This window comes from Lissotriton helveticus, chromosome 12 (genome assembly GCF_964261635.1).
Source record: "Lissotriton helveticus chromosome 12, aLisHel1.1, whole genome shotgun sequence".
Lineage (NCBI taxonomy): Eukaryota > Metazoa > Chordata > Amphibia > Caudata > Salamandridae > Lissotriton > Lissotriton helveticus.
This window is the reverse complement of record NC_136073.1, coordinates 108,732,591-108,755,144: the sequence shown is the minus strand read 5'-3', so window position 1 is coordinate 108,755,144 and position 22,554 is coordinate 108,732,591. Positions and strand designations below refer to the sequence as shown.

The following is a 22,554-nucleotide window of genomic DNA, read 5'->3' as shown; positions in this document are numbered from 1 at the left end:
CCATCAATTTATCCCCAGCTGCCCAGCACTTCGTGGGCAGCTGCTCCGTTTAGGCCCCCCTGACATTGGGACACAGGGCGTCCTAGCCCTAGAGAGGCCCGTTGGCCTAGGGACTGTCACAGGTGGTGACTAATGTGAATTTTGCGCAATTGTGTTTTCCTTCCCTACACCTCTGAATATGTTGGTTATACATCATGTGTTCTCCTGTGCTGCACCTCTGAATGTGTTGTTTTGATGCATCATGTGCCTTGTTCTTACACCGCTGAATGTATGTTTATGCATCATGTGTTTTGTTCCCATGCTTATACCCCTACAGGTATTGTGATACTTAGGTGGTTGTTCTTGCTAGTACAGGTGGTGCTAGTGAGGTCCTGGTTCCCTGCGTAATATTTTCCTAAGGTGGTTAGGGTTGCGTAGGTGGAACTTAACCTCGACCAGTGATTAGTGGTTGTGTGCTTGATGTTCTATTTTGTGCTACAGTGATGATTATTATTATATGTTCTAAGTGCTAATTCTACCAAGTGCTAAGTTCTAAAAGTGCATATTCCTGACAGTGGTCCATGTGGCCCTGTCTTGTACATATCCCCTGTAAATTCTGCCCGTGCCTGTTGGCACATTGTAAAGTGTGTGTTTTTATCTAATGTGTTTTGGTATAATACAAAGGCTATTTTTATATATAACCTTGTGTGGAGTTTCCTTTGTGGTGGGCCTTGGATGTTGTTGCTGGGGGTGCGCGCGCAAACACTTAACTCACATCGCCTCCAAGTTTAGCCTTTCTTCTCGTGCTACGTTACCAAGAGGGTGAGCAGGGGTTATCTTGGCGTGTAACTCCATTGCCCTGACGTGGAAGTGGTGGTCTCTGACTGACTTTGGCGCAAGCCCTGGCCAGCCAGGGATCCCATTTCTAACATTTGAACCTGCCAGAAGGGCCAAGTCCAACAAATAGCATGTATAGAAATGTTTCACTAGCGGGCACGAGAGTTGTAGAAGGAAATGCAGCAGTGCAAGCTTTTCTGACAATGCAAAGTGGTTTGGAAAAATAGGAGTGTGAGTGTGAGAATATGTGTGTATGCAAGAGTGAGTGTGTGCATGCATATTAGTGCTTTAGAGTGTGTGCAAGAGTGTGTGTGTGTGTGTGTTTTTATTTTTGCGAGTGCACTGGACCTGGCATCAGTGCTTAATTTGAGCAGGTGGTTTCTTGTGCTCAGCATCAGCACTTGATCGTCAGCATCAGGGCTTGTAACATTTTGCCACATGGTGGCACTGTTCTGTCTAATCTAGAGATCAGCACAACAGTTGTTTCCTAATTCAGTACATTAAAAATTGATGTTGACTGTCGCCTAAACCATTCTTATGGCTCTGAGGGCCTGGAATAGGCTGAATTGACTCACTTGTTGGAGTGTGATGATTAATAATTGTGTTGGCACTGCCCCTGGCAGCGCTGGCATGGGCAGTGTCTGCTGCAATCTGCAGTGGCCTCCCTGAAAAGGGCCCTGCCACTTATTTATTTTATTTTTTACAAATTAAGCACTGCCTGCCATACTGGAGCTAATTTTTTACACATATGGCACCGTGGCAAATTTCTGCCACTGCCATTTTGTATGTCATTCTTTGCATAGGGGGACACCCATGACAAACTTCTTGCCCTAGTATACGGGAGGTAATTCCTGACACATGGGGTGTACACATTGTAAATTTTGAAGAAATGGGGTCAAGCTCCAAAGATGGTCAGGCTTCCTTGGTGCCCCATGGAGGTGCTGGCAGAGTTCACCAGTGCCCGTTCAGAGCCCATGGCTGCTTAGCAAACACACCAGCAATACTGTGCTCTGCTCTATTTGATCCCCCTGTTTTTCGAAATGTTCTCTGCTGCCTCCCTCTCCCAAAGAACTCAGGCTCACTGAATTTAGTTGCTTGGCAATACCAGCTACGACTGGTAACTGGAGGTCGCAGGGATCGGTGGAGGCTGTGTGGGTGCAGAAGGAGCTGGAGCAGAGACTGTGGTAATGAAGTTACAAGCATTATCTAGAATGGATATAATTGTTTACATTATAGGAGTGGACAGGCCCACCCCACTCCCTCTCTACCTGTAATTCTTTACAATTTATATTCCATTTCCATTTCTAAGCTTTATTTCGATCTTTGCAGACCATAAAAGCAGCAGATACAAAAATATAAAACATGACATATGTTTAAACATCACAAAATATAGGCAATAGCAGTTAAGTATACAACCTTGATAACAAGTAAAAAAATTATTCAAGTTTAAAAAGCATTTAAAACAGTCAATTCATATTTAGTAGGTTCAAAGTAGTGGAAACGAAAAAGGTTTATTTAGGCTGCACTAGAGGAATTTAAAAACGTGCGACGCCTAAGCCACATGGAGTTAAGGATACGGGACACAGCAAAATAATCGGGGGATGCGATCCAGTTCACATAAAATTCACATAAAATTAGATTGTTCGACTCGGGCTACACCATTAGTTGTATGAAACCAGCACCCTTGTCTTAGACCTTAATTCGTGCTGTGTCATTGAATTTTTTGAACTTGAGAGCCCTGCATTTCCAGCTGTGCAGCACCTGTCCCCCTCCCCCCCCACCCAGGGCTCGACCCAGCGCCCCCTACAGACCTCCAGTGCAGTCTGGCTCCTGTTTGGCTCTGAGGCCTCTCTGTGGCCCTCCCACACAGTGGTGGTCTAACAATTTTCAGAGTGGGGGTGCTGCCGTCAATGTTACATCACTGAAGTCATAGGGATTGTGAAAAGCCAGGGGTCACACAAAGTGTAGTAAATAAGCCAAGCCCATTCAGCAGGAGCATGATAAGACTGTGGCATGTCACCGGTGTTGCCTATTGGAACATCCTGTCTCAAATACATTACCCCCTCATGGGTCCTCCCCGTCCCAGTCCTAACAACGTGAGGCAGTCCTGCCTCCACCCAGCCAATCACAATGCCAGTATTTCCTTAGTACATAAGCCCCGCCCACCTACCGCCATGCCTGTTTTTTGTCTGCTCCGACGGCTGTCGGAACGCTGGTGCTCTCGGTTTTGGTCCCTGGATCCTGTTTCCTTTGGTGGCAGTTCCGTGAGTTTTTTCTTGTGTATTTCCTGATTATGTTGTGTTTCTTGTAAATGCTCGACTCGGCCGCTCCGGTTTCCGGTCGGCCGGGCTCCTGTTCTGGGGTCAGGTACACTCCCTGCTCATGTGCTGGGCTGGGGCGGGGAGTTTTGGTGGTGTTCTGGCCTCTGGTCGTTCCGGCGCTGCTGCACTATCGCAGCGTCCGGCCCCCGCGGCCATTCTCTTTTGACCTGTGGCTGTGGGTGGAGACGTCAGGGCTGCCCTCTTTTATTTTCATTCTTCAAACTCACCTTTGCGTGATTGGTTGATTGGGGGCAGTATTTATTGGAGGTTGCTGGGCACTTCCTTTTGTTGTGGTGATTTCCTGTTTGGTTGCTTCTGGGTTTTTTTCACCATGAGTGAGGGGGCTTCTTCTCCTGTGCCGGCTAAGGCTGTTTCCAAGCAGCATAATGTTCAGGATCTACAGGAGGACGACGTCTTGCAGATTTCTAGAGCTGATTTGCGTGACTTGATTGATTCTGCGGTCCAGTCTGCGCTGCTTGAGCCTGCGGCTAAGCAGGCTAAGGATGATGAGGATGAACTGGACAATTCCCCTAAGGGAAAGTACATCCAGGGCAAGGTTTTTTCGGACATGCTGGTGCATATTTGAGAGGTGCTTGGGTTTGACCCTAAAACCCTGTCTGAAGATGGGTTTTACGCACAGTATAGTTCCTCTGTGGTGGATGACCTCCCCTTCCATGATGTCCTGAAGGATATCCTCACGAAAGAGTGGCTGGAGGTGGATAAGCAGGGTATTCCGCGATTCCTGGGGAAGGGATATCGCCTGGCGGACTTTGATTCCCAGTTTCCTGCGATTCCGAAGGTTAATTCTCTTTTGTCTTCTATGGCTTCCTCCTCTTCCTCTTTATCTTCGGAGGAGGCTTCCCTGTCTGATCCGGTGGAGCATAAGGTGGAATCTGCACTCAAGCGTTCTTACGCCGCTTCTCACTTTGGGGTGCGTGCTAGCCCTTATGCGGCCTATGCGTCACAGGTCCTGCTCAAGGATTTCGAGAGGCTGTTTGACTGTCTTCAGGATCATGGGGACCCTACTCCTGTGTTGGCTCAAATGGAGGTTTTGGCGCAATTCCTGTCAGATGTCACTTTTGATTCCTTGTGGGCTTTCTCCTCGGCTGCTGGGGCGGCGGTGGCTGGGAGGAGGTCTCTGTGGACAAAGCCATGGCGTCTTGATGCTGCTCAGAAGTCTTTGGTCCATAAACTGCCTTTTGAGGGTCCTCGTCTCTTTGGGGATGCCTTGAATTCGATGGTGCAGCGCTCTGCGGAGGAGAAGAAGTTGTTGAAGCCTTTTCAGCCTGCTCCTAAGCAAAGGTCTTTTTTCCAGAAGCAGGGGTTTCAGGGGGTTTTGTCCTCTCAGCCCTTTCGTGGTTGGACCCGTGGTCGGGGGGCCGCGTTCCATTATAAATCCCGGCCTCAGCAGCAACAGCAGCAGCAGCTGCCACAGCCTCCCTCTGGTGCTGGACAAAAGTGACTATGCCGCTGTGGGGGCTCGTCTCCATTTGTTTCTGGACCGTTGGTCAGCTCTGATCTCCGATCAATGGGTCTTGGATATCATCAGGTGGGGTTACCGGATTCCCTTCCGAGGCCCTCCCCCTCTGGATTGTCTTCTGGTTACCCCGTTGTCAAGAGACCCCGTGCGGCGGTCTGCCATGTTGTCCGGCGTCGCCATGTTGTTCCAGAAAGGGGCGGTGGTGCCGGTTCCAGTGGAGGAAGTGGGCCTGGGGTTCTATTCCCGTCTGTTTCTGGTTCCAAATCCCGATGGTTCCTTCTGCCCCATTTTGAATCTCCTTTCCCTGAACAAGTTGGTGCGGTTGGATCATTTTCGGATGGTCACGTTGCAGTCCGTCATTCCCCTCATCCAGGAGGGAGATTTTTTGGCTTCCCTGGACTTGGAGGACGCCTATTTTCACGTTCCGGTCCATCCTGCCAGTCAGCGGTTCCTGAGGTTTGTGGTCCAGGGGATGCATTACCAGTTTCGGGTTCTGCCGTTCGGCCTCTCCACTGCTCCCAGGACTTTTACCAAGGTATTGGCTCCTGCTGTGGGGGTTTTGCAACATCAGGGTTTTCCCGTGTTTCCCTATATTGATGATTGTTTGGTCTCTGCTTCCTCTTTCCCTCAGGCTCTTCTGGCGGTGGAGGCTACGTTGTCCCTGTTCCGGGAGCTGGTGTTCAAGGTGAATTTGGCCAAGTCTCATCAGGATCCTGTTCAGAGACTTCAGTTCATCGGGGGTCTGTTCGACACCTCTCGGGCGCTGTTTCTCCCTCCTGTTCGGATCCTTTCCTTACAGACTCTGCTGCGGGATCTGTTGGGTCGTCCCTCTGCCCCTGCTCGTGTTTGGTTGCGGGTCCAGGGTTTAATGGCTGCGACCACTGCTGTGGTTCCTTGGGCTCGCCTCCATCTCAAGCCCTTGGTGACTCATCTGTTGGCTCGGTGGGACCCCTCCCGGGCGGATTACGAGACTCTGATTCCTCTCTCTCCTGCTCTGGTTCGGGACTTGGACTGGTGGCTTTGCACTCCCAACCTGGAGAAGGGGGTGCGGTTTTGTCTTCCTCCTCCCCTTTTGTTGACGACGGATGCCAGTCTCTGGGGTTGGGGGGCCACTTTGGGGTCCTTGGAAGCCAAGGGTCGGTGGTCTCAGGGGGACAGCACCCGTTCCTCGAACTGGCGGGAGTTGGCGGCTGTCTGGGAGGCGGTGCAGTTCTTTCAGGTTCCTCTCCTGGGGGCGAATCTGTTGGTTTGTACCGACAACCAGGTGGCTCGTTGTTACTTGCACCGTCAGGGGGGGACCAGGTGCGCGTCTCTGAACATGTTGGCCTCCATGATTTGTGCTTGGGCGGAATCTCATCTGTTGGCCTTGAGGGCGGTGTACATTCCGGGACGGTTGAATTTTCATGCGGACGCTTTGAGCCGCGACCTTCCATCTTCTGTTCTGTACCATCTCTCTCTTCCTCTGTTCCTGTCCCTTTGCCTTCGGTTCAGGACTCCTTTGATCGATCTTTTTGCGTCCCCTCACAACTCTCTCCTGCCCCGGTTTTGTTCGGAGGTGCTGTGTCCTCAGGCTTGGGCGGTGGATGCTCTTTCGATTCCCTGGCCTTCGGGCCTTCTTTATGCATTCCCTCCCATTCCCCTCCTCCCGAGGGTGCTGCAGAAGATTCGCAGGGAGAAGGTTTCGGTCCTGTTGATTGCTCCTTTCTGGCCTCGCCGCATTTGATTTCCTCTCCTGCTGAAGCTGGCGAAGGGTCGGTTTGTCCGGCTTCCTTTGTGTCCATCTCCTCTTCAGTTTCCACTCCTGTCTCTGCCTTGTCTTCGTCGTTTGCAGCTGACGGCTTGGCTCTTGAGCGGTTGACTTTGGAGTCTTTGGGTTGTTCATCGGTGGTGGCTCGTGACATCCAGTTGTCTCGCCGCCCTTCGACCCTTAAGTGCTATGGCCGCCATTGGGGTTCTTTTGTTTCTTGGTGTTCTTCTCATGGGGTGGATCCTGTACTGAGGGTTCCTACTTCTGTGTTGGAGTTTCTCCGGGATGGTTTTTTGAAAGGCCTTTCCCCTTCCACGTTGTCTGCTCAGTGGGCGGCGGTTCGTGCTTGTCGGGGTCCTGGGGCCTCCTTGGAGGGTGTTGCTCCTTTGGTTAGTCGGCTTCTTCGGAGCTTTCGGCTTCGTCGGCCGGTTTCTCCTGTTCTCATTCCATCTTGGGATTTGCCTAATGTTTTGCGTGGTCTGCAGTTGTCCCCTTTTGAGCCTTTGATGGAGGCGGATTTGTTGTGGCTGTCCGCTATGGTGGCTTTCCTGTTGGCCATTACCTCCGCTCGCAGGTTGGTTGAGTTGGGTGCCTTGCTCGTTTCGTTTCCCTATTTGCAGTTCCTCCCGGATCGGGTCGTTTTGCGGCTTGATCCGGCTTTTCTGCCTAAGGTTTCTTCGAGTTTTCATTTGCAGCAGGAAGTGATTCTTCCTGATTTGCCTGCTGAAGGGGATTCCCTTCTTCCCCCTTCTTTGGATGTTCGCAGGGCTCTCCAGATTTACGTCCAACGTTCTCTGGGGTTCCGGAGTTCTCCTGCCCTGTTTGTCTCCTGTGGGGGTGTGGCTAAAGGGAAGAAGGTTTCCACTTCCACGATCAGTCGGTGGGTCCGTTTGGCGGTCTGTCAATCTTACAAATCTTTGGATTTGCCTCCTCCGTCTCATGTACAGGGTCGGTCGACGCGTTGTGTGTCTGCTTCCTGGGCTGAGGCGGAGGGGGTCTCTATCCCGGAGATTTGTAGGGCGGCCACCTGGCAGTCTCATCACACATTTGTGCGACATTATCGGCTTGATGTTTTACATGCCTCTGCTGACAGTTTTTCTGTTGGCGTATTGAACGCTGTTGTTCATTGATCTTTTATTGATTAAAGTTTTGTACTCTGCATGGATCCCTGGTGTCCTGCGTGTTTTCTTTATTGGTCTCTGCTTGTGAGTTCCTCACGTTGTTAGGACTGGGACGGGGAGGACCCATGAGGGGATAATGTCTTATTACTTACCGGTAATCCTCATTACCCCGATTAGGGTCCTCCCCGTCCCAGTCCTCTTCCCTCCCACCCTCCCGCTGTGTTTGTGTCGGAGTCTTGTTGATAACAGGCATGGCGGTAGGTGGGCGGGGCTGATGTACTAAGGAAATACTGGCGTTGTGATTGGCTGGGTGGAGGCAGGACTGCCTCACATTGTTAGGACTGGGACGGGGAGGACCCTAATCGGGGTAATGAGGATTGCTGGTAAGTAATAAGACATTACTGAAGCATGGTGTAGTAGTGCGCTGTCATTTACATACAACACATGTCCATGGAAATTTGCACAGACAGGCAGTTTTACTGATAAAACTAGGTAACACACAATAATGATTGGGGAAAATGGGTTTCAGTGACTATTTATCCTTTGCACATCACTAAGTAAAAGTGTATAGATTTGTTTAGATTCTTATTTTTAAAAAAAATCATTACACTTCAGAATTGCAAGAAAAATGTACAACATTTGTGCTTTCCTAATTGCCGATATATTTTTACAGTTAATTTATAGGTATTTACATTTTGTGCACTCGAAAAATAATTGCATCCTACACCTTTATTCTTTCAAGCTCCCTGTACCCCAGCAAAGTTTTGGTACAATTCTCTTTTAAGAATCCTCTCATCTTGCAGTTAGAGGATGTTTCCTAATTGCTGATATATTTCTACAGTTCATTTACAGGTGTTTTCATTTCATGTGTTCAGAAAAAAAGTAGCATCCGACAGCTTTTTCTTTCACTTTACCTGTACCCCACCAAGATTGGCGCACAGTTCACTTTAAAAAAAATTCTCTCACTTTGGATCAGAGAAAGAAAAGTAAACACCTCACACCTTTCTCAAACAAAATATCTCCGATACTCTCTCAGACCAAATTTTTGTTGCTTAACAGGTCGTACTGGACACGAAACAAACTTTTAAAACTCAAACTCCTTGATAGCCCCCTCTGTTGGAACTGTAAATCCCAAGTTGGTGACCTGGCCCACATGCTTTTTTACTGTCCACTACTCCAAATGTTTTGGGACAGGATTTATAATTATATTCAACGTATTTTCCACTACCGTCCGCACAGAGACTTCGCGTATGTCTTACTGGGGGTAACTGACCTGAGAATAACAAAGGAGCATCAATCAATCAATCAAGGACATTTATAGAGCGCACTACTTACCCGGAGGGTCTCAAGGCGCTTGGGGGGGGGGTGCTGCTACTGCTCGAACAGCCAGGTCTTGAGCTTCTTCCTGAAGGAGAGGTGGTCTTGGGTCAGGCGCAGGTCGGACGGGAGGGAGTTCCAGGTCTTGGCGGCCAGGTAGGAGAAGGACCTTCCTCCTGTTGTCGTTCTTCGGATGCGGGGGACGGCGGCGAGGGCGTGACTGGCTGATCGTAGATGGCGTTTGGGAGCGTAGAAGTTGATGCGGTTGTTGAGGTAGCTCGGGCCTTGATCGTGTAGGGCTTTGTGTGCGTGGGTGAGGAGGCGGAAGGTGATTCTTTTGTTGACGGGGAGCCAATGCAGGTCTCTCAGATGTCCGGAGATGTGGCTGTGTCGTGGGATGTCGAGGATGAGTCTGGCTGAGGTGTTCTGGATCCGCTGGAGTCTCTTCTGTAGCTTGGCGGTGGTTCCGGCGTAGAGGGCGTTGCCGTAGTCCAGTCGGCTGGTGACGAGGGCCTGGGTGACCGTCTTCCTGGTCTCGGTGGGGAGCATGAGAGACACCTCCTGGATCTCATGTTAAGGCTGGCATGTAAAGTGGTATTGAGTAAGTGGAAGAGTGCTTCCGATGTCTCTTTCAAAATTTGGCAGGAATGGCTGGCTACATTAAGGGGTGCAGATAACGGCGTTCTTCATTCTTCACCTTAGCGAAAATCCCACGCCAAACTCTGGAGCCTACTTGACTCACTGGAGCTTTGCTATGACCCGCCGTACGCCAATCTGGTGGTTATACCTCTGCCCCGTTCCTCGTTTCACCACATGGATGGACATGTATATCGGTGATGTGAACCCACTGTCTTGACCTAAGTTTTGTGCCAGAGGTTATGCTGCTGCTGTCTGGTTTTCTTCCTCTTCTCCCTTTTTCTCTCCTTTGCTCTCTCTTCTTTCCTTTCTCCCTATCCTCCATTACTTTGGTTCTCCAGGTCCACTATTTCATGCATGGTTATTATGCTCGACATTCATTGGCTGTGTAATATCTGTTTGTGACTCGCCATACTTATTTCTCCCGTGACATGCCTCTGGGATCTGTTGCCTCATGTATGTATCATATGTGTCCGCCCATGCATTACTCTTTGTATTCTTTTGTCTCTTTTGTACTCTTTCAATTCTTAAATAAAAAAGATTTGAAATGAAAAGTAAACTCCAATGCCACGTTAAAAGAATAAGTAGCAATCATAGGATATTTGTCTTTAAATCCATAACAAATGCAACAAAATAAAAAAATGACAGGCACCTTTACTGCCCATTCACCTTCTGAACTACAGCATGGATATTTTGGGGGTGCTGAAGCACTCCCCACAGAGTGGTGCTGGAGCAGTTTTCAGAGTGGAGGTGCTGGCATAAAGGTGCCAGCTCTATCAAACCTTCTTTTTTGTGTGTCAATAGTGAACTTGTCAATTCATTCAGTGGGTGCAAGATTCTAGTAAACATGTTTTTTGCAAAATAGCATTTAGTAGTGCATTATAAGGTAAATATTGCCAAATATATGTATCATTTAGAGGTCTTTCATTTACCGTGCTAACAGTCTTTATTGAAATTGTGTCTTTATGCTAATTTTTTAGCAAAACAGGCAGTCGAGAGCGGGGTCAAGATCTTACATAACAGTCAAAATGTTGTCCAGCTGAGAAAATACTGATCCACAAATGAATGCATGCACTTTATAAATATCAGCAGGAAAGCAGCGATTTGATTGAAAAGAAATAAACACACAAAAACCACCACCATAAATACTGCGCTCCCAGTACATATAATACCATAAATAGGGTTGTGAAATGGAACAGCGGTACCAAGAATAACATGCTCCCAGCACCTTGTTTAGAAGAGTAAAGGCCTTGGGAATGCCATCTGCTGAAATAGACATTGTGTGGGCCCAACTTGCAGCATAGATGTCAACAACCCATCCTTGGTAGCTGAAAGAAACCAGAGCAGGGGTGTCCAGCCTAAATCCAGGAGAGCCTAATCCATGCCAGATTTTCAGAATCACAACTGACCATGCAAATGATTTGCATTCCATCTATTTCTATGTCAATTGATCTTATGTGGTTACCCTGAGATCTGTGTTTGAAATGTGCCTCCTTTACCTATGTTGGACACTCTTGATATAGAGTAATACTGAACATTTGAGATATTCAGTTAAGATATTTAGACTCTCTTTCCTAATTCTCCTACGCTTTTCTGCTTTCTCTTTCTACCCTACACCCCTTGAATCTTGCTGTTCATTTTTCTTTTTTTTTAATCTCCAAGCACAGAGCGGTAAGAAGATTCACCTGAGTATCGACTATGCGAGGACTGGAAACAGAATAATATACATTTTCCCTTTATATTCGCTGTAGTGTATAGGTTGTTTGTACAGTCATTAAGAGCTATTTACTAAGAAGGTACCATATATTTTGTATCTATTAGCATTATGCTAAATGTCCTGTCTGTGTGCATGACCAATGGATAACAATCTGTCTGTACTGTGCTTGCTTGGGGAGCCTCTCTTTGCTTGGGGAGCCCCTTTTCTTTTTTTTGTCCTCATTAGCCTAGGTCAGTGTAGAGGCATAGATAATAGCCTCTCGCTTGCTTGACCTAAGTTGGATCTCTCTATGCCCTGCTTCTTCACACTCCGACCATAGGTAGCCTTGTCCTACGACCAGACCCTCTTGTCTGCCACCACTGGAATAACCAAGCAACGAATTGTATAGAGGCCTAATCATCGGACAGTTATTAATTAAGAATTTTCAATACCATTTATCCAGTTTTCGAGGGGAAGCCAGAACTCGTTTCGCCTGGTCATTAGCACTCTGTCCAATGTGAGTATATATTTAATTGAGGATAACCACTCGGTTTTACTAGGGGGTTTTTCTAGGGGTTATAGCATTAATCCATTTTTTACAAATGTCCCTGCGAGCCAACAGTATTAAGTAAAAAGTTAGTTTTTTAATATTTAGAGTAAAAGAGTTGTGATTCTTTGGTAACCCAAAAAATACAAGAGAGATGCTTACCTGGAGCTGTACTCCAATCAGGCGCGCAACACCCATTGGGCTCACGGGTCTTCAGCCCCCCCCCCCGTCGTGTGTGTCAGCCCGGGTTAACATTTCTTCGCGGGCTGGCGAGCATCTAATTGCAGCCGCACCCGAGTACTTAACAGGTCTTTAAAAGACCATTAATTGTAAATGAGGCTTTTGTTGTGTTCACCCATTCTTACAGCCACTCCGTCTGTGGTTGGAAGAATTATCCCCCCCCCCCGAAATATTTTTCACCCCCCCACCCCCGAAATTTGGCTCTAGTTGCCCGCCTGACTCCAATTATTGTGCACAGTGTATTACTTACATCCCTCCAAAAAGTTTTCAAAGCCGGGCATTCCAGAAGCATGTGTACATCATTGCTTCTTACTTCCCCACATTTGGGACATTTCGGGGTAACACCTTTTGCGAATTTTGCTAACTTGTGCGGTGTCCAGTAAACTCTGTAAATACAAAAGAGGTGGTTTCACCTTAGGTTTGCAGTATGCACCGTGGAGTATAACATGTTACAAGATACTTGCCATCAATTTGTCGGCTGCTTTCCCGGCAAGTACTCTTCCCACAGTGTTGCTGGTAGATTGAATTCCCCATCAGCGCTGTCCACCAAACTCCAATACCATCTCGCCACCTCTTTTCGGCTGGGTCCTGCAGCCATTATTGAAGCTTCAGTCAGATTTGATTGTCCCGCATCGTACCCCTCTTTTCTTGTTCAGTTGAACAATACCAATAAAGATGTTTGGAACAAAAAAAAACATATATTTAGATATTACTTTTCTTCTGTTCATTATATCTTAATAGACTTGGACTAAGTGACCAATCACTGTAGGCTAGCATGGAGTACTTAAGTCCTCCGGATGTGCTGTTGTTGTATTGCTAAATGTCCATTGCTGTTTCACTGCTCAAGAAATGATTATGCCTCCGGCCAGCCATAGTCTTACACAAATACAGGCCCATGCAGTCTGCACACATTCAGCACATTTTAAATTCATCTAATTTGAGAGTATATAGGCAATGGCTACCCCTAATATTACAAAGAGTGTCTGAAAAGGACAGACTGTTTTGGGAAAGTACTTTGAATTTAAAAGTGAGAATAAAAGGCTACATTCACAAAAAGAAATTATAAGTTCTAATCCTCATCATTCATGGCATCCGCAGGAAGTAGCCTTGCATATTATTCACCTAGGCATTTTTCCTCAGAAATGACCAACTCGCCTCTGGGAAGCATGATTTTTGGTGAACTATCCAAACAGAATTTGAAAGGGTGTGCCTTGTTTATTAAGTAGATCCTGCCTGATTTTGTGACTACTACTCGCACCAGCTAAAATAATCTTAAAAGGGAACGTTTTTGGTGGTGCACACAATATAAATAGAGTTAGTCAACCAACCACTGTGTGGGGAGGAAGGCTGAGCAAGGGGTGGATCCCTAAAAAGCACCAACTAATGGATGGTCTCTCGGTGGGTTATTGTGCCTGCTGCAGCAACCAGGTCCTAACTTGAATAGAGGGATTGCATGGTATGAAACGGCGTACCAAAGGACACCATGTGCAGCAATATACAGTGTAAAGAATGTAGAAGCTGCAAGATCAACATATTAAAAGAACCTCAGTATGTAGGATTAAAGGATATTAATAGACCTATCAAATATACATTCAATGTGGCCAGGATGCTACTGTACATTCTCATTTTTGGGTGCACGATTGTGTCAATTTGTGACGATAAAGGCATGTTTCGAAAAACAACAATCTACGTCGGACAGGTGCTGGTTTTGTGTGCATCACACAAAGTCGTTTTCCCATCACAGTAAAGCATGCTTAGGTACTATTCCGCATGTGTGCTGCCAATAATGTTGAAATATTTTTAAATATGTGTAAACTGTAGAAGTGAAACGGAGAAGTTTGATTTGCTTCTTCAGGGGACGGGGCAGGACAATGTTTGAGCCCCCCAATCTGTAGTGGACTAAATTCAAGATATAAATTGGCTTTCGTTTTACACCCACATACATGTAATAAATATACATGTGTTTGGTAAACAGTAATTTGCCCACAAAAAAGTTGCATCATGCCTATTCATCCCCCTATGAACTCCTCTTGGGTTATCTGGGTGCCGCAGCACCTGCCGCGCCTCTGCTCCCGCACCCCTGTTGCAGCGCTATGCTTCCAGCGCTATGCGGCACAGACTCGCATGTACTCTGCCCTGCAGACACCCACGCAGACGCGCCATGCGCTCCTCGGCTCTAGGCCGCCACCTCCTTCCTGTATCTTAGTGAAGAACGGAAACCCGAGCGGGGTGAAACCTCCACCGGCCGGACGCAGCGCACCTTGAGGCAGCCGCTCCGGCCGCTCGGCGCTCACTCGCCATGGCACGGCTGGTGTGGCCAGCGGCCCTGCTGCTGCTCCTGGCCTCCACCGACACAGGTAAGGCGGACCAATGAATGTTGTTAGCGATGTCAGGCCACGAGCGAGCCTCCGTGCAGCTGTGCACGGCTCGGCGATAGCCCAGCGGGTTCATGCACCTTTCGTGTTTATGCTTGTGGTGGGTAGCTAGCATGGGGGAGGGTCATCACGTGGAACGCCCGACTGGGCTGTCAGCCTCCCAAAGCCGAAGAACCGATTTGCTTACTAAGAACACTTTTCGACTGGTTAAGCGCCAAGAGACAAATCACTCCGTCCTAAATGCTGTTTATCGGGTTTGCTTAGATCTGTGCTGATAGAGTCCATTCTACTCTGCGCGCGCCCAGCACTTGGGCTATGCCGTCCATCCCTTAGATGAACCGTCTCTGTGCGTGGTTGGGACAGAGAAATAGTGTTTAGATGCCCACTCTGGGCCCCCTGCCCACCTGTTCGCCTCTGTATCACTTCCCAATGCTGGAGGTGCAAATAAACATCCTACAAGGAGACTTACTCCTCACACACATCTCTCTTCAAAGATGGTGCCCAAATCCCAGAATACTGCGGCCCAGACATATTTTGGGTATGGCTAGCTTGGCCACCTGGCTAATGACACAGACTGCACAGAGGCTGCCCACGCAGCCAGTCAACCTACCCACCCCTATGAATGAATGGATGAATCAGTATGAAGATGCTATTGCGCGATTACTCAAAATAATGTTCAATATTCCAAAATAGTGCAGTCGTATATACTCACCCATTGCAAGGGAAAGCAGTGTTAGCTTTACCATCCTAACTCTGCCAAGAGCATTGTGTACATTAACTGCTCAGCCACAGCGCTCGTGCATGGCTCCTACATTACCCCCCCTCTCAGACTTGTCCAGCCCTCTGACCATCACACCGGTCACCATAAATACATCCGACACACAAAGATGTGTAGCGGGGGGAGGCCATCCGCCAACGGGCAGACTCACTCAAACCCCTAAATACATACAGGCCAAGTACCTGCACTTAACGTCACGTGCATCTCTGGATCAAAATGGCGCCTAGTTGACTTTAACCGAGTGCGCTCTCTGCACTGTTATTTCATCATAAACAAGCACAGGCCAACAGTGGACCCAAGTGGCCGCACTTCACCGCTAAGTTCTTTTTGTTGAGTTGGAGTTATGGTTGGTAAAGGTGTTCACGTGCGACTCCTGCACATGCCGCTGTTGGGTGCAGACTGCAACGCAGATTGAATACTATATGATCGTGGAGTGGTGCACCACCAGGCCGCCTTTTCTGATAACAAAAGACTGACCAGTTCCTTTAAATGAAGAATTTCTTCACTTCAAGTATATAAAAAAAAGTAGGCTCCAGCCAAAGCATTTCGTTCAATAGGGATTGAACTTCATCTGGGCGGTTTCTTGGTAAGAAGTGGTCCCACCATGGATCCGGGTCCTTGATGCTGCAGACTCTCGATTGAGGTACATATAGCAGACCCTTATCAGGGAGGCCGAGATAGGGCGCATCGCCTAGAACTAACTGATATCTACTTTCACCCACGATTCGACTCAATATATCCGTCTCCGGTGGTGTGTCATTATTCCAAGAAACCGCCCTGATGAAGTTTATTGCCTATTGAACGAAACGCGTTGGCCCAAGCCTACTTTTTTGATATCTTTGAAATAAAGAAATATATAAAGCAACTGGTCAGTCTTTTGTTATCAGAAAAGGCGGCCTAGTGGTGCACCACTCCACGATCATATACTGTTATTTTATCATGCCTGGGATGGATGCCTCATAGGAAGACACATGTCCTTCTCAACGTAACACTCACTGTGTGGGTTCACTGTTAGTCCCAAGCTTGCAACGACCCAACCAACATCAGGTCAGCATGTTGTCACTCAGCGTCGGATTGGGAAGGCAGACATTGGCCGATGGGCCGGTGCCTAAAGGTGACGTGGGCCAGTTTTTAAAGGGCCTCTGCTCCTTTCCTGCCCTCCCAGGCCATCGCACTTCAGGCTATGGTGGGCGGGGCCAAGGTGTTAAGTGTGACAATCTGCCTCAGTGGTGACCAGGTGTTACTCTATTTGTGGGTCATTCCTACTCTGCCCCCCAGTGGGGCCGCGAAGCAGTGTCTTGGACCTGACCCCTCCTCTGCTAGGCCATCACATTCAGGCAATGGTGGGTGGGGGCGGGTGGGAGTATGCCTAACATAACATGTGTATTTGTAAAAGCGCGTGTTCACCCCCAAAGGGACATCTTAGTGCTAAATAACAGATTTTTATTGTTACCAATCTCAATGGTACCTATTGCAGGGGCCGTCGCCTCACCGGGGAAGTGTGATCTTTGGATATGGGCCATTTACACCTCTGGCCCCACTGGAGCAGCAGTAGCTGTGTTCTTTTTCTTGACCCCTTCCGGCAAGGCCATCACCCAGCAGGGCTTAATTTGTGCCATTGCTTTCCGGTGCTCAGTACCGGCACTTAATTGCCAGCACCGAGGCTTATGACTGTCTGCCATAGTGGGGTCTGCCAATTTAGGTACGAACACAACAACTTCGGTTTATTATTTCAATTTCCAGTTATTAGTATTTGCCTTCAAAGCCATTCTTAAAGCTTTGGGGGCCTGTAATAGTACGAATTGTCTCACTTTTAAGAGTGTGATGATTAGTAGTATGTTGGTGCTGTCATTGGCAGTGCTGCCAGTGGCAACGGATGGTGCAAGCTCTAGTGTCCTTCTGTCGAGAGCCCCGGCACTACGTTTTTTTTTACAAATTAAGCACTGTCACCCGGAGTCTATGGAGGGGTGGGTAGGGAGTGAACTAAGAGAAGCCTACCTTGAGGGTGTGTGTGTGTATGCATAGGCCTTCTTGCAGTGAGATAACCTTTATCGGGCTTTTATTAAACTGGAGAGGATGTGGTGTTGTGGCCAAAGCTGCCTACTTTGGCATTCGGAGACCTCGTTCCAGTCCCCGCGTCAGCTCAACATCCTGTGATTCTGGGCAAATCACTTAAACTCCCAATGCCTTCAAGAAAAAATACATTTGATCTTGTGGAGTGTAACTGTTGCTCATGTAAATCGCTCCAATGCCCTATGGCCGAGTTCACCTTATGTAAAACTATAGTAAAGCAATTAGAAAATAAAACGGAAATGTATTTGTTATAAGATTCATCAAGTCCCAGAGCATGATAAAATTAGTGAACACTCTTTATATAAAAATATCCATATTCATTTTTAACATGAACATGGCTTTGTTTTCTGTCTTCTTTCTAGTTTCACTATTAGTCACGATTGGGTAAATTAGCTTTAGAACATATTTAAAGTACGTTGACCATTTACATACTAATCAGAGGAAAAAAAGAGACTTTCGCGTTTGTCTTCATTTTTGCACTGTCCAGGATATTAAAATTCAGGCCATGTCGGTATAAAAAACACAGCCAGGTGGCAGCCCTATCCAGATCAGGCATTGTGGCCCTTGGGGCATTTTATTTCACCTCGCCCACCTGGCCAAAATGCAGTGCTTCCACTGTTCACCAATCTTACTAATTCTATAGGCTTTAAAATGCTTGGGTCATCAAACATTTCTCTAAAAAAGAGGCCAATGAGACTAACCAAATTACGTTTTTTGAAAGGGCACGACCAGTGAATGCACAGGGCACTTTTTGGGGGACTGCCAGGCAGGGTCGGATTGGTAACTTGGGCACTCGGGCAATGCCTGAGGGGCCGGTGTCCAGTTCCAGCTGGGCTGCTTTTTTGAGCAGTCTGGGGGGGCGATTTGGGTGGTCTCTGCGTTGTTTGGATACCACCAGCGGCCCAGTGGGTGCCTGAGTGGCCTTTCTGGAGGCAGATGGGCGCACATTACCTCCCGTTTAGCAACAGGTATAGGTGTCACTCCCTTTCTCTTGCTGGGCTGGCTCATTAATGTGTGCATATTGAGCGGGGGCAGGGGCCTTTAGCAAAAGTGGCCTCACTTGTTTTCGGGTGTATTTCACCAGTGTAAACTAATCCGTGCAATTTTTTGACCCCCTCCCTTTTTTTAATAAAATTTCGCCTAAGCAGTGATTTGCAAAAGGCAATATGCAAATGTGGGCCACTATTTTTTTTAGTTTGCCCGGACCGATTTTTAATCCCAATCCAACCCTGCTGCCAGGGCCGATAATTGCAATCCTAGTCCGAGCCTGTTGTCACGAACTGTTGAACTCTCTTGCCTTACTTCGAGGGGCGGGGCCTATTTGCAACTAGGACACCCGTGCGTGACCGCGTCCAGGCCTTCATCCTCCCGGGTCAGCCCCACAGCAGCGTCAGCGCGCGCACTGCCTGACCAGAAGGCAGCAACGGGGCAGGTGGCTGCGACCTGTCTCACACCGAGTGGAAGGCGAACAACACAACAGAACGTTTCCTAGAAATGAATAAAAAAGCGCGGTTAAATTCCTCCCCCAAAAAACTTCTGTTTTCTTTACGCTGCCCATCAAAACCGGAAAAGGAAACAGTTTCTTTAGCTGAAAAACAGGAAATCAGACCTCAAGATGACATCGGTTTACCTGTGGCCAGCAGTGGCTGCAGGGCTGGTAACCGTGTGTTAACACGTGTCTGCCCTCGGCACTGGCGGCCTGGTACATGGGTGTGATGAATGTCATGTGTCTCCTGACATTATGAGAGTGGGCAAGAAACGGCTGGACTCCGGTGCCCTAGGTCCACTTATCCAAGGACTGTCGGGGAGCTGCACTTGGATGCCCGAGGCCTCACGGGGATCTCTGAAACACTCTCGTAAACTGTGCAGACATGCCACAACCTCACACCTGGCTGTGCTTCCGCAGCTCACGGATTCATGCATTAAAGCAAGCACGCTCGCCAGCGGTGTGGGTCACTCCTGTCCTGCACATGGCTCTGAGGCGGGCGACCTTCTCATGCGCTAGCTCGGCTGACCAGAGGAAGCAGAGACCCCTGAGCTCTCTACTCACTGACCCCAAAGTTGGCAGGTTCAGTGATTAGCACTAGGGGAGCGCTCACACTCCTTCTCTTCTGTTACATGGTCTCCACGCCCTCCTTTGCAAGCTTTTGAGCGCCCCCATGAAGCCCCTTTGTCTCTGGGTTGGAGGCTGCACCTCCTAAAGTTCTGGATGAAAGCTTCTGACTGCCCCGTTACCAGGGCGCCAGGAGTGACTGGTTCTTGAACCATACAGCCTGGACCCCAGCAGTGCAGTCTCCATGGCAACGGGTCCTTAGTGGTTCTGAGGGTGAATGAATGAATGAGTGAATAGTTGTTTATAAAAGCGCAACTTTGCCCATGGGCATCAAGGCGCTGCAGATGGTGCTGGCTGTGTGAGGGGAGAGGGCGTGCGCCGGCTATAGGTAGGCCTCCCTGAAGAGCCAGGTCTTTAATGCCTTCCGGAAGAGAGAATGGGAGGTTTGTCCCTTAAGCTCAGCCGGAAGCATGTTCCAGATCCGGGGGGCAAGGGAGGAAAACGCCCTACCGCCCCATCTGGCTTTGGTGACTCGTGGCACAGAAAGAAGATTTTTAGATGCTGAGCGAAGTGCCCTGCCGGGGGTATAGAGGGAGACAAGGGATCTAATGTCTTCGGCCCCGGATCCATGCAGGGCCCGGTGGGTGACACATAGGACCTTAAACTCTATCCTGGCCTGTATGGGGAGCCAATGCAGATCCCTCCTAATGGAGGAGCCTGATGAGAATCTCGGGGCGTCAGCAACAAACCTGGCTGCTGCCTTTTGCACCGTTTGAAGACGTTGAACTAGTTGTTTGTTGATTCCTAGATATAGTGCATTGCGGTAGTCTAACCTTGAGGATATAAGAGCCACGGTGACCTGTTTTCGGGCCTCGATTGAGAGATAGTGTACTATTTTCCTCAGGATTCTTAAGACCCCACAGCAAGTTGAGGTAGTCCTGCTGAATTGTTTGTCGAAGGAGAGCTTGGTGTCAAAAATTACACCCAGATTGCGGGCAGACTGTGAGGGCGTGGGGCAAGCTCCAAGAGCAGAGGGCCACCACTCCATCGACCAGATCTCATGCTTGCCTCCGAAGATAAGGACCTCCGTTTTCTCCCCATTTAGTTTAAGGAAGTTCCTTACCATCCAGCCCGCAACAGCTTCCCTACAGTTCCTAAAATTTCGGGCTGTGATGTCTACGGATTGCGAGAGGGAGACCATAATCTGAGTGTCGTCAGCATAGGATAGGACTTCGAGCCCGAAAGATCTCACAAGCCTGGCAAGCGGTGCTACATAGATATTGAAGAGCGTGGGGCTCAGGGACGAACCCTGAGGCACCCCACACTGCACAGGCTTGACTGGGGAAAGAAAGTCACCCAGCTTGACCCTCTGTTCACGGTGATCAAGGAAGGATGTCAGTAGGCTAAGCGCTGGTCCGTCCACTCCTATCTCCCTTAGGCGCTTGGCCAAGATGGAGGGGGATAGGGTGTCGAAGGCAGCTGTAAGGTCGAGCAGGACCTGAAGGGTAGTCTGGCCACTGTTGACCTTAGCGCGGATGTTATTTGTGACTACTGTCAGGGCGGACTCAGTGCTATGTGCCCTCCGAAAACCGTGCTGAGAGGAGTCCAATAGATCGGAGTTGTCCAGGAAGGCACTCAGGTGGCTGTTTAGGTGGGCCTCTAGCATTTTTGAGGGGGCTGGAAGTAAGGAGATTGGGCGGAAGTTCTTGAAAATCGCCGGATCCAAAGTGGCCTTCTTAAGGAGGGGCTTGACTATGGCCATTTTCCACGCTGTCGGAAAGACACCTTCATGTATTGTCTGATTGATTACCTCCAGGAGCGGGGGGAGAAGAACTTCCCTGCACTCTTTGAGAATTTTCAAAGGACAGGGATCAAGAGGAGATCCGGATTTAAGTTTGTCCAGCTGCAAACTAAGTTGCACCAGAGTGAGCGAAGGGAAATTAGTAAGGTTGGAACCCAGAGCCCTCACCGGGGCTTCTTCCAAGGGAGACACCACTGAAACAGGGAGGGGCCCAGGATCTAGGTTAAGGGCTTCTAGGCCTGAGTGAATGTTAGTTATCTTGACGTGGAAAAAGGTTGAGATCTGATCACAGAGTTCCTGTGTTGCTATTATGGGGTCGGGTGATTGAAGGACAGACAGGGAATCAATGATTATAAACAATTCCCTGGGAGAGCTGAGGGAGGCAGTCAGTTTAGCAAAATGTTTTTTCTTTTTTGCCATCACCGCAGCTTTATAGTCCCTGAGTAAACTTTTATGTTTATCTTTTTCGTGTGGGTCGAGGTGTGATCTCCAGAGCCTCTCTTGCTTCCTGCAGCCCTGCCGTAGCAGCCTAAGGGTATCGGAGTACCAAGGTGCTGAGGGTCGTTTTCTAGCAGAATAATGCTGCTTGATCGGGGCCAGGATATCCACGGCTCTCGAGATGGAATTGAAAAGATCAAGAGCGGCAGTATCAGTGTCTCTCGCTAAGGTGGGCATGAGACTAGCCATCAAAGGGGCTAAGGACTCGTTGTTTAAACCCCTAAAGTTCCTTTTTAATTCCCACTTACTGGAATCTGTTAAGGGTGTAACGGGATGAGAGGGTGTGAAATTAAGTGGGACGGCCAGATGATCCGACCAGGACAGGGGAAGGGGGGACCCTAATCCTACCCTGGGGTCGTTGGTAAAGACCCCGCCCAGGGTGTGTCCGGCAGAGTGAGTGGAGCCTACTACTCCTTGATTCAGCCCACAGGAGGCTAGAGAATCCAGCAGAAGGGCAGTATCAGCAGAGCTTTCATTCTCCAAATGGAAGTTAAAATCTCCAAGAATGGACAGATTAGGTCTATCAATATAGGGTTCCAGCAATTTTAGCAGGTCATGACTGAAACCGGACCTAGGGCCCAGGGGCCTATAGATCAGGATCCCAGAAAAGGAGACCGTGGGGGAGGGATTGAGAGCAAAATACATGGCCTGAAAAGAATCAGGCGGTGAGGAGAGGGGCTCGGTCCAGCATCTTATAGAAGTTTTGTGAAGTATTCCCAGCACCCCCCCCCCCGGCGCCCCTGTCTGTCCATTCTTGCCAAGGAGTACCCCTCAGGGATGGCATTTAGGAGCTCAGGCCCTGTGTGCTCAGAGGCCCAGGTCTCGGTGATAAATGCCCAGGATGGGTTTCTGTCTGAGATGAAGTCTCTGAAAGCGATGTTGTTCTTGATTAGGGAACGGGCGTTGATCAGAAACCCAGTCTCTCTGACCGACAAAGGAAGGTCGTGGTTCCCTATTTTAGGCCGTTTGTGACAAAGTTCGGGGAGGGTAGAGCTAGTCCCTCTCCCAGAGCATTGATACTCGGGAGCGTTAAGTAGCCCCTCAGGTGGAAGCGT

At 48.7% G+C, this 22,554-nt stretch overlaps 1 protein-coding gene across 1 annotated transcript in view; it reads left to right on the top strand.

Moving 5' to 3' along the window:
* The first annotated feature begins 14,073 nt into the window (after positions 1-14,073).
* Positions 14,074-22,554, top strand: part of LOC144797665 (uncharacterized) — a 53,082-nt gene continuing 44,601 nt past the window's right edge. Inside the window, exon 1 of the mRNA XM_078668381.1 lies at positions 14,074-14,278. Within this exon, the coding sequence (XP_078524507.1) occupies positions 14,221-14,278 (58 nt within the window). The 5' untranslated portion in view covers positions 14,074-14,220. The remainder of the gene's footprint in view (positions 14,279-22,554) is intronic.